This window comes from Mercenaria mercenaria, chromosome 12 (genome assembly GCF_021730395.1).
Source record: "Mercenaria mercenaria strain notata chromosome 12, MADL_Memer_1, whole genome shotgun sequence".
Lineage (NCBI taxonomy): Eukaryota > Metazoa > Mollusca > Bivalvia > Venerida > Veneridae > Mercenaria > Mercenaria mercenaria.
The window spans coordinates 28,639,298-28,651,932 of NC_069372.1; the positions used below are offsets into that span (position 1 = coordinate 28,639,298).

The 12,635-nt window shown below is 37.8% G+C and overlaps 1 protein-coding gene across 3 annotated transcripts in view; it reads left to right on the plus strand.

Annotated features, from left to right (window-relative positions):
* Positions 1-12,635, plus strand: part of LOC123533718 (zinc finger and BTB domain-containing protein 24-like) — a 101,635-nt gene that overhangs the window by 16,784 nt on the left and 72,216 nt on the right. For all 3 annotated transcript variants that reach the window (XR_008366430.1, XM_053519543.1, XM_045315516.2), the window contains exon 3: positions 6,404-6,690. Coding sequence is in view for 2 of the 3 variants with exons in the window: in XM_053519543.1 (XP_053375518.1) it covers positions 6,404-6,690 (287 nt within the window). In the remaining variant the exon portion in view is untranslated. The remainder of the gene's footprint in view (positions 1-6,403; positions 6,691-12,635) is intronic.

Below are 12,635 nucleotides of genomic sequence, written 5' to 3' on the forward strand. Positions count from 1 at the left end.
CCCTGGGGGTCACATGGTTTATATAGACTTATATAGGGAAAAACTTTGAATAACCTCTTGTCCAAAACCACAGGGCCTAGGGCTTTGATATTTTGCATGTGACATCATCTAGTGGTCTTCAACTAAGATTATTCAAATTATACCCCTAGGGTCAAATATGGCCCCGCCCTGGGGGTCATATGGTTTACATAGACTTATATAGGGAAAAACTTTGAAAATCTTCTTGTCCAAACCACAAAGCCTAGGGCTTTGATACTTGTAATGTAGCATCATCTAGTGGTTCTCTACCAAGTTTGTTCAAATTATCCTCCTAGGGTTAAATATGGCCCCGCCCCGGGGGTCACATGGTTCATATAGACTTATATAGGGAAAAGCTTTTAAAATGTTCTTGTCAGTAACTACAACATTCAAACTTGGACCACATGTATATTTTTGATTGGCAAGATGAACCTTGACATGAGTTGACCTTGATTTTGACCTAGTGACCTACTTTCACATTTCTGTAGCTACAGCCTTCAAATTTGGACCACATGCATAATTTTGTGCACTGGAAAAAACTTTGACCTTTATTTTGACCTAGTGACCTACTTTCACATTTTTGAAGGTACAGGCATCAAATTTGGACCATATGCATAGTTTCATGTTTCAAAATGAAATTTGACATTGATTTTGACCTAGTGACCTACTTTCACATTTCTCAAGCTACAGCCTTCAAATTTGGACTACATGTATAGTTTTGTGTACCGAAAAAAACTTTGACCTTGACATTGACCTAGTGACCTACTTTCACATTTTTGAAGGTACAGGCTTCAAATTTGGACCACATGCATAGTTTTGTATTCTGAAATAAAATTTGACCTTGATTTTGACCTAGTGACCTACTTTTACATTTCTCAAGCTACAGCCTTCAGATTTGGACCACTTGCATAGTTTTGTGTACTGAAATGACCTTTGACCTTTACATTGACCTAGTGACCTACTTTCACATTTTTAAGGTACAGGCTTCAAATTTGGACCACATGCATAGTTTTGTATACCGAAATAAAATTTGACCTTGATTTTGACCTAGTGACCTACTTTTACATTTCTCAAGCTACAGCCTTCAAATTTGGACCACATGCATAGTTTTGTATACCGAAACAAACTTTGACCTTTACATTGACCTAGTGACCTACTTTCACATTTTTGAAGGTACAGGCTTCAAATTTGGACCACATGCATAGTTTTGTATTCCGAAGTAAAATTTGACCTGGATTTTGACCTAGTGACCTACTTTTACATTTCTCAAGCTACAGCCTTCAAATTTGGACCACTTGCATAGTTTCGTGTACCGAAATGAACTTTGACCTTAAGATTGACCTAGTGACCTACTTTCACATTTCTGTAGCTACAGGCTTCAAATTTGGACCACATGCATAGATTTGTGTTGTGTAAGGAAATGAAATTTGACCTTGAGCTAGTCAATAAGTCTTGAAATTTGGAACACTCAAAAATGGCACATTGGTGGGCGCCAAGATCACTCTGTGATCTCTTGTTAGTGGTAACAGTTAAATACTCTAAAATCTAAATCTAAAATGTCTGTATTTGGGGATTGGTTAAGGATTGACATAAACTGATATTAATTTTTTTATCAGTGGTGACAATAATTCATTTAGTGTGTGTAACTGTATGTGGAGGCCATTGTTGTTAAGAAATGAACTGTGTTTTCTAGTCAGTAATGAAACTATTTAAGTTAGAAACTAATACATAGTTATCGTGTGCATGAAATACATTGTCATAACTGTATAATTTGTATAATTTGAACTGGGTACGGATTTAAAGAAAAATCCTTGAAAATACAATTTTAACCTTGAAAAGTCCTTGAATTTTGGTAAGAGAATTTTGTATGAACCATGGTACCCCCCGACAACAAAGTTGTAAGGGGGGGTATACTGGTTTCAGGTTGTCTGTCTGTTTGTCCGTAGACGCAATCTTGTGCGCACCATCTCTCCTTATCCCCTTGACAGAATTTAATGAAACTTCACACAAGTGATCAGTACCAACAGTAGTTGTGCATGGGGCATGTTAGGTTCTTTTAGAAAAAAAATTTGCAGAGTTATGGGACTTTGTTTTTTTTGTTACTATACTATATACATAGACACAATCTTGTGTGCACCATCTCTCCTCATCCCCTTGACACAATTTAATGAAACTTCACACAAGTGATCAGTACCAACAGTAGTTGTGCATGGGGCATGTTAGGTTCTTTTAGAAAAAAAATTTGCAGAGTTATGGGACTTTATTTTTTTGTTACTATACTATATACATAGACACAATCTTGTGCGCACCATCTCTCCTCATCCCCTTGACACATTTAAATGAAACTTCACACAAATGATCAGTACCAACAGTAGTTGTGCATGGGGCATGTTAGGTTCTTTTAGAAAAAAAATTTGCAGAGTTATGGGACTTTGGTTTTTTTTGTTACTATACTATATACATAGACACAATCTTGTGCGCACCATCTGTCCTCATCCCCTTGACACAATTTAATGAAACTTCACACAAGTGATCAGTACCAACAGTAGTTGTGCATGGGGCATGTTAGGTTCTTTCAGCGACAAAAATTGCACAGTTATGGGACTTTGTTTCTTGTTAACATAATATGTACATACAATCTGCATATGCAGTCTTGTGCGTGCCTAATCTACCAAACCCTTGCACACAATTTAATGAAACTTCACACAAGTGATCAGTACCAACCCTAGTTGTGCATGGTGCATGTTACATTCTTTTAGATAAATATTCTGCATAGTTATGGGACTTTGTTTTTTGTTACTATACTGTATACATACAGTCTACAGTAGAATTCCGCTATTAAGACCACCCGTGGTTCTTCGTACAACTGGTCTTATTAGCGGTCTGGTCTGATTAGTGGACAAGGCTATACGGGGGAAGGTCTGGCAGATAATAACACATCGGAATACAATCAAGACGCAATAATGGCAAACACAGTGTTCAATTTATATGTAGCTTTATTTTCTTACGGATCAAACTGTGTATTAATTAAGGACGCACTTAACTGATAATGATTTGAATTTTGTTCAATTAAAGACAATTACAACAATATCAAACCTTTTCAAACTTCATTCTCCACTGAAATCCCAAACGTATTTACGTTAATAATAACAAACAAACACCATTTAGATCTAATTAAATCCGTTTTAATCCAGTCAATTCGATCAGCGGGCATTCGTCTAATTACAAACAAATTAATTATTTCAACAATTTCTTATGTTAAAATAGCAATGTAAAACACCAAACATCTTTAAATAACAATTCCAGACAATCAAACACTTTGATACGTTGTTTTGATAACGTTTAAAGACTTGTTAGCAATTAACGGATAAATACACAATGTACACGCTTAACGTGTTAACACGATGTCGCATGTGTTAATTCCCGCGGCGATTCGCGGTAACATACAGAAAAATTTGAGTGGTCGTAATTGCGGTGATTAATTAAGTGTGAAAAAATCAAACAGTTCTGAAATTGGTGGTCGCATTAGTGGATTAGCGGTCTGGTCGCATTTTCGGACAAATGACCATTGGCTTTAAGAATGAAATATTCCGTTCTTTGCAAAATCGGTCGTATTAGCGGTGCGGTCGTAATTTCGGCGTGGTCGTAAGTAGGAATTTTACTGTATATACATACAGTCCACATAATTATGCAATCTTGTGTGCGTCAAATTGCGATGTACTGTGTCAGTGCATACGGGGGGTACATTCATCACCTTAAGTGATAGCTCTAGTTACATTTGTATGAAGCTTTGTAAAGAGCAATGGATTTGTCCATTTTCAACGCGATCCCTGCATGTGTTTACAAATTGTTCACCTTGGCCCCTTTTTGGGGCTGCCAGAGCTGAAAATAGAACCACATTTTAAAGAACTACTTCTCATGAACCATTTGATGGATCTTCATCAAACTTAGGCTATAGCATCATAATTATGTCCTTTCCCAATTTTGTTTAAATTTTAAGGGCCAGCAAAAATTGGAAATACCTTTAAATGACTTCTTCTGATGAACCGTTTGAGGAATCTTATTAGACTTGGTCTGTAGCATCATTATAAGGTCCTTTCCCAGTTTTGGTCAAATGTGGGGGTGGGGGGGGTGGCAGGCCTTGACACTAACTTATTTCAGTGGAGTCCCAGAGGTCCCCTACCTTTATAATTTGGTGTCCCTCACCAAGACATGGGATCCCCTTCAGTTTGAAAAGGATGAAAATGTATCCTCGTGGTATAGTATATATCCAGTCACACAAATTGAATATTTTTTGGTCGCGTGGCGTCCGTCTTCCATGCGTGCGTCCGTCTGTCCGTTAAGTTTGTGTGCAAGGGGTTTCATAAACTTTTGCTTGTGACCACTCTAGAGGTCACATTTTTCATGGGATCTTTATGAAAGTTGGTCAGAATGTTCATCTTGATGATATCTAGGTCAAGTTCGAAACTGGGTCACGTGCGGTCCAAGACTAGGTCAGTAGGTCTAAAAATAGAAAAACCTTGTGACCTCTCTAGAGGCCATATTTTTCAATGGATTTTATGAAAATTGGTCAGAATGTTCACCTTGATGATATCTAGGTCAAGTTCAAAACTGGGTCACATGCGGTCAAAAACTAGGTCATTAGGTCAAATAATAGAAAAACCTTGTGACCTGTCTAGAGGCCATATTTTTCAATGGATCTTCATGAAAATTGGTCAGAATGTTCACCTTGATGATATCTAGTTCAAATTCGAAACTGGTTCACATGCCTTCAAAAACTAGGTCAGTAGGTCAGATAATAGAAAAACCTTGTGACCTCTCTAGAGGCGATATTTTTAATGGGATCTGTATGAAAGTTGGTCTGAATATTCATCTTGATGATATCTAGGTCAGGTTCGAAACTGGGTCATGTGCGGTCCAAAACTAGGTCAGTAGGTCTAAAAGTAGAAAAACCTTGTGACCTCCCAAGAGGCCATATTTTTCAATGGATCTTCATGAAAATTGGTCAGAATTTTCACCTTGATGATATCTAGGTCAAGTTCGAAACTGGGTCAACTGGTATCTTTTGTTTAAGACGATCTTTTGTATTGCAACTTTGAACTAACACTTCACACTCTCCATAATCTCACTTCAGTCATCTATTTCCAAAAAAAGCATGTGATCTGCTGATAAAAACACAAATATAAAATGCAACAATACAGTGATAGGTCACACCCGTGAAAAGTAATATTACAATGATGTCACCAAAGATTAGTCCAATGTTGCTATACATTATTTTCCAAATACACATTTTGTCAATAAAACTTTAGACTTCAGTATTAGTCGTTATGTTTCCCAAACTTTTCAGGCTTGTTGGTCCTGACATACTGATAGCGCTGAGGGCAATGGTCTTGGTGGTTATCACTGTGAAGTTGTTGGGCTCAGAGCCCCAAAATTACCCGAGAGGTTACTCTTTATTAGCCAACCATCTACAGATGGTGGACTAGTCAAATCGCCTTTTGTCCATGGTCTGTCCTTCTGTCTGTTAACAATTTTTGTTATGGCATCTACTCTGAAACTACTTGGTGGTTTTCAATGAAACTTAGCCACAATGAACTGGGTTGCGTGTGGACAGGTGAGCGATTCAGGACCAACATGGTCCTCTAGTTCTGATTTGTTAACAAGTTAATGCCATATGGGTGGTGTCAAAAAATGAAGCTTTTTCTTGTAGTGAAGAACTAAACAATTAAAGAATTTTGCTTAAAATAAATGTTTCATGGTAGTTGGCGAAGTATCATGAAATTACATCAGTGTAAATGTTATTTTTCCAATTAAATAAGTCAGTTTGCTCTCACATACTCTTGGAATGGAAAATAACCTGCGTGACTTTTTTACTTCCTTGAAAACTTGCGAGTAAAATTCCTGTCTGTGCGTAAATACAAATAAATAACCAGTGAAAAATGAGTTTCCTTAAATTGTGTGCTTAATTTACACATGTTAAGTCATGCTTGACAATGGCAGGAGGTGCTTTTGAAGATAGCAGCCAAAATATAAATGATCTTGTGTTCAGAAATGCAATTACTGTAATGGGATGCCAACAGTTGCTTCCAGCTTGCATAAATACACTAAAATGACAGCCAGAAAACATACTTTTTGGTTCTTTTAAAGCTATGCTCCAGACATGTTCATGACAATTTTTTGTGACCTTAAAGTTTATGCTAAGGGTGTGTACCGGTTCTCGATTTAAATCTTCATACTGGTTATGTGACTACCATGTTTCTGTGCCTTTCCCATATTTAGTGTCTGTAAACCTTTACACCCAGGTAAGCTATAAAATGCCATAATGGCTCTCTTGTTTTGGTAGTTTATGACAATTATTTTGTTGGAACACTTCTTTCTCTTCAAGGTACCTCAAAACAGCCAGTAATAATAATACCAAAGAAACACGGGAACGCTCAGTGCCTAGAAAAAGTCGAAAGTCACAGCCAAAACGTAACATAAAACATACAGCTTTATTAGATTCGGAAGACTCCGGTGACCATTTGACTGGATCTGTTACAGAAGATCCTTGGCGTGAAGTGTCAGTCAGTAGCGTGGAAGAGTCAGAAACTGAAACTAGTGAGGTAGACTTGTCAAGAGTGAAACAAGAAGTCATTGATGTTGATGACACAAATGTCAAAAATTCAGACAAAGGTAAGTTTTCCTCCTTGGTGGTGTTTTTTAAAAATATATTTAGTCACATTGTATTGTTCCCAAGCTGGTTTGGGGAGTAAAGGATAGGGATACATGTCACTTATTTAGAGTTTAAATAAGATACTATTTGTTGGTTTAGTTTTTGAGAGACGATAAGAGACCTAGCTTTCCAAGGAAGAAAAGTAAAATATGAAATACTGGTAAATCCTCAACACTGACATTTTTCTTGAAAAGTAATTGGTTAAATTTAACTTCCTTTGAAAAATACTGTTTGTAACAGATGTTGATGTTTTATGGACTTAATATCACAGAGCTAAAAAAGGTTGATATTAACTTTAAAATTTGGAGCATTGGTGGCAGATAGGTTCTATGTTTAAGTAAAGAAGAAAAGTAGGACTTCTGTCAATTTCATGGAAGATTTGCACTTGTACTTTTCTTGCTTAAAGCTGTCCAGTTTAAACTTGTTGTATAGGTATATATATATATACACTGCCCAGTGTTTTCCCTTGACTTTTGTAAATGAGGGTCATTGTGACCCTCAGTGTTTCACATCTGGGGGCCATTTCCGAATTTTGGGGGTCATACAGATATACTAAAATTAGTATTTTGAACAAAACTTTGTTTTACTTATATTAGTGATTATACAGATTGAAGTCTTTCCTCATATTTGTCACTGAATAAAATGATAAAAACGGCTGATGTTTGACTTTTATTTATATACATGCTAAAATAAATTTTAGTACTTTTTACCAGGCAGTGTTATAGTAGGAACAGGCAATCTGAACCACTTGGTCCTACTGTACTTGCTGCCGACAGTGTCATAAACATCGTCAGCTTGCTTTGCTTTTGAGCCATTTTTTTAGTAAACAGCAGACTGGTACTACTACTGATTTAGATTTTCAAGAAATTGCGTCCACTTTGACGCACAGAATTTATTTTTATGGGTCATTTGTCAGAAAAGTGTGACTATGACGCAGGCTTTGTGCGTCAGGGAAAACCCTGCACTGCCGCATTTCTATCAGTTCCAAAATAATTTTTAGCCCACCATCATCAGATGGTGGGCTATTCAAATCACTCTGCGTCCGTGGTCCGTCGTCCTTCCGTCCGTCCGTCCGTCAGTCAGTCCGTCCGTCCTTCCGTCCGTTAACAATTTCTCGTTATCGCATCTCCTCAGAAACTACCAGGGGGATTTTGACCAAACTTTGTCAGAATGATGTATTGGTACCCTAGTTGTGTCCCCCTGAAAATCAGACTGGTTCAACAATTGTTTAGTAAGTTATGGCCCTTTGTTTATTTCTATAATTTACATAGATTTATATAGGGAAAAACTTCGAAAATCTTCTTGTCTAAAACCACAGAGCCTAGGGCTTTGATATTTGGTATGAAGCATCATCTAGTGGTCCTCTACAAAGATGATTCAAATTATTTCCCTGGGGTCTAATATGGCCCCGCCCTGGGGGTCACATAGTTTATATAGACTTATATAGGGAAAAGATTTGAAAAACCTTGTTCAAAACCACAGGGCCAAGGGCTTTGATATTTTGTATGTGACATCATCCAGTGGTCTTCTACTAAGATTGTTCAAATTATCCCCCTAGGGTCAAAAATGGCCCCACCCCAGGGGTCACATGGTTTACATAGACTTATATAGGGAAAAACTTTGAAAATCTTCTTGTCCAAACCACATGGCCTAGGGCTTTGGCATTTGTAATGTAGCATCATCGAGTGGTTCTCTACCAAGTTTGTTCAAATTATCCCCCTAGGGTCAAATATGGCCCCGCCCTGGGGGTCACATTGTTCATATAGACTTATATAGGGAAAAGCTTTTAAAATCTTCTTGTCAATAACCTACAACATTCAAATTTGGACCACATGTATGGTTTTGAGTGGCAAGATGAACCTTGACCTGAGTTGACCTTGATTTTGACCTAGTGACCTACTTTCACATTTCTGTAGCTACAGCCTTCAAATTTGGACCACATGCATAGTTTTGTGCACTGAAAAAAACTTTGACCTTGACATTGACCTAGTGACCTACTTACACATTTTTGAAGGTACAGGCTTCAAATTTGGACCACATGCATAGTTTCGTGTTCAGAAATGAAATTTGACTTTGATTTTGACCTAGTGACCTACTTTCACATTTCTCAAGCTACAGCCTTCAAATTTGGACCACATGCATAGTTTTGTGTACCGAAACAAACTTTGACCTTTACTTTGACCTAGTGACCTACTTTCACATTTTTGAAGGTACAGTCTTCAAATTTGGACCACATGCATAGTTCTGTGTTCCAGAATTAAATTTGACCTCGATTTTGACCTAGTGACCTACTTTCACATTTCTCGAGCTACAGCCTTCAAATTTGGACCACTTGCATAGTTTTATGTACCGAAATGAACTTTGACCTTAAGATTGACCTAGTGACCTACTTTCACATTTCTGTGGCTACAGGCTTCAAATTTAGACCACATGCATAGGATTGTGTACCGAAACAAACTTTTACCTTGACATTGACCTAGTGACCTACTTTCACATTTCTGAAGGTACAGGCTTTAAATTTGGACCACTTGCATAGTTTTGTGTACTGAAATAAACTTTGACCTTAAGATTGACCTAGTTACCTACTTTCAGATTTCTCAAACTACAGCCTTCAATCTTGATGCACATGCATAGTTTTGTGTACAAAGAATTTTGTCCTTGAAATTGATCTAGTGACCTACTTTCACATTTCTCAAGCTACAGCTTTAGAATTTGGACCACATGCACAGTGTTGTGTACGGAAATGAAATTTGACCTTGAGCTAGTCAATAAGTCTTGAAATTTGGAACACTCAAAAATGGCACATTGGTGGGCGCCAAGATCACTCTGTGATCTCTTGTTTTTCCTAGAAAGCATCTGATTCTGTTATAATGTAAAATGAGTGGTTGACATACAGTGGACTCTGGTTGGCTCGAACTCAAAGAGTCCTTGAAAACGAGTTCAAGAGATTGTGGTTCGAGCCATCGGTATGGCGGCCATCTTTGTTTAATATACACGGAGCTCTCGTAAAGTAGATACATGGCGTGTATGAGTCTGAACCATATAAAATGTCAGATTTCATTTTAATAAAAAGGAAATAAACATAATAATTTAAATATCATTTTTATGCCCCCGAAGGGAGGCATATAGTTTTTGAACCGTCTGTCTGTCTGTCGGTCTGTCAGTCTGTCGGTCTGTCGGTCTGTCCGCAATTTTCGTGTCCGGTCCATATCTTTGTCATCGATGGATGGATTTTCAAATAACTTGGCATGAATGTGTACCACAGTAAGACGACGTGCAGTGCGCAAGACCCAGGTCCGTAGCTCAAAGGTCAAGGTCACACTTAGACATTAAAGGATAGTGCATTGATGGGCGTGTCCGGTCCATATCTTTGTCATCGGTGGATGGATTTTCAAATAACTTGGCATGAATGTGTACCACAGTAAGAGGACGTGCAGTGCGCAAGACCCAGGTCCGTAGCTCAAAGGTCAAGGTCACACTTAGACGTTAAAGGATAGTGCATTGATGGGCGTGTCCGGTCCATATCTTTGTCATCGATGGATGGAGTTTCAAATAACTTGGCATAAATGTGTACCACAGTAAGACGACGTGTCATGCGCAAGACCCAGGTCCGTAGCTCAAAGGTCAAGGTCACACTTAGACGTTAAAGATCATTTTTCATGATAGTGCATTGATGGGCATGTCCGGTCCATATCTTTGTCATTCATGCATGGATTTTAAAATAACTATGCATGAATGTGTGACACAGTAAGACGATGTGTCGTGCGCAAGACCCAGCTCCGTAGGTCAAAGGTCCTAAACTCTTAACATCGGCCATAACTATTCATTCAAAGTGCCATCGGGGGCATGTGTCATCCTACGGAGACAGCTCTTGTTATTAAGTAATTTTATACATGCATCGACTCGGCCTTTTTTATCCAGCCTGAGAGAGTATTTCTTGGTATGCCAAACATTTTGGCAATCTGTTTTTGATTTCAAGAGTCTTTGGGTCTAATTTTCTATTAATTCCTTGTTTTCTGGTAGCCAACTTAGCTATATCTCCTTGCCGGGTCCTTTACTAAGTTGTTCGACCTGCATATTTCAATTCTGGAAAATGCGCCAGCAATCAGCGCTATTTAAAGAAAAATACAGACATTCTTTGCTCAGACTGTTCGATACATACAATTCATTAATTAAAACATTAAAGTGAACGAAAATTATATAATTAAATTTGTTTGACGTATACAGGTATTAATTTTTAACGTGCTAAAACTATGCACACCGATTGAAGCTGTTACGCAATAACTAGAGGTGCGAATTGTTGGCATCATGAAAAGATCTATAGCAGACAATTCAGGTGTGATTTACATTACAATTAAGCTCAATGAACCAGAAAGGGAGTTTGAGAGTTCCAGTCATCGATCGGTGTTCTAGCCATCCGGAATTGAACTATATACAATATTATAAGAAATAAGATCGGGACCAGACGGTAAGTTTGTGTGAACGGGGGTATTTGAGCAATCCGGGTTTGAGCCAATGAGAGTCGACTGTACTTGAAACTTCCTTATTGTTGTACAGAAAAGGAAGGCTTGATAAAATTTATAGTTTTAGTTGATTGGAACAGATAAGATTACGTTAGAATCCCTTGGTTTTACCAGTGATAAGTTCTGATCTGTGTCTGTTTTGCATTAAGATTGTATACTATTTAGGGAGGCTGTTGACTGTCATGTCAGAAATTTTATGTTATTATTCACTTGGGTGTTATGTGAGGAAACTTTTCTAGTCAGCTTAATAAAGGCCATCAAGACTTCTTTATTGATTCTGGAAAGTTGTCATGTGACCAATATTGTGCCATGTCCATTCCTTAACAAAACTACCATACATGTTGCATTGCAAAGAATTGGCTTTGTATCAATAGAAATAAATGAAAAACTGCGGGGTTATTTTTCAAGAAGAGTTTTTTGTCTAGTGGGTGTCAGGATAACCGGTTATCCAGTGTGATGGAACCTTATAGTAATTTTAGTCAGCATGTTAAGTTTGTGTGCAAGGGGTTTCATTTGGGATTTCGCTATGCCAAATCAGAGTTATGGCCCTTGACTTAGTCAAAAAATATTAATGAAGGCCCAAAAGAATGTGCTGCAGGTATCTCAAGAAATGTTGGACTTAGATTCATGAAACATTAGAGGAATGTTGTTCATCATGTGAAGTTGTGCACCTTTATCATGTTGTGCAGGGGCCAAGTCACTGAATTATCTTGTTTCCTTAGTAATTGCCTTAATTCTTCAAAGAGTTTGAAGATATAGACAGTGCATGTATTCATACTCAGTTTTCAGCCACAAGATTGCAGTTATTTGAATATCGGAATACTGCCCGTCTGTAGAATGTCCAGGGATTTCCATGGAGAAGTACAAGGAATTATTCCATGAAGTATTGGAACAGATTTCCATGGGAAAAATCCACTGTTTCATGGAAAATTTAAAAGGTTTAGTCTGTTAATGTTTCTGGAAATATTCCATAGTATCCCTGGAAATATTCCCTGGTACACCTGGAGATATTCCATAGTATCCCTGGAAATATTCTATAGTATCCCTGGAAATATTCCCTGGTACACCTGGAAATATTCCATAGTATCCCTGAAAATATTCCCTGGTATCCCTGCAAATAGTCCCTGATACACCTGGAAATATTCCCTGGTACACCTGGAAATATTCCCTGGTATCCTTGGAAATATTCCCTGGTATCCCTGGAAATATTCCACAGACATCCCAACTCTCCCGATCCGATCGGGTCTCTCCCGATTCTGGTTGTAAAGCCCGATCACCCCGATCTGAAGTCTCAAACTCCCGATTAAAAAAAACAACAACAAAACAACATAAACAACAATGAAAAAAACAAAAATTATGAAATAATCCACTTCTTTGCGCCT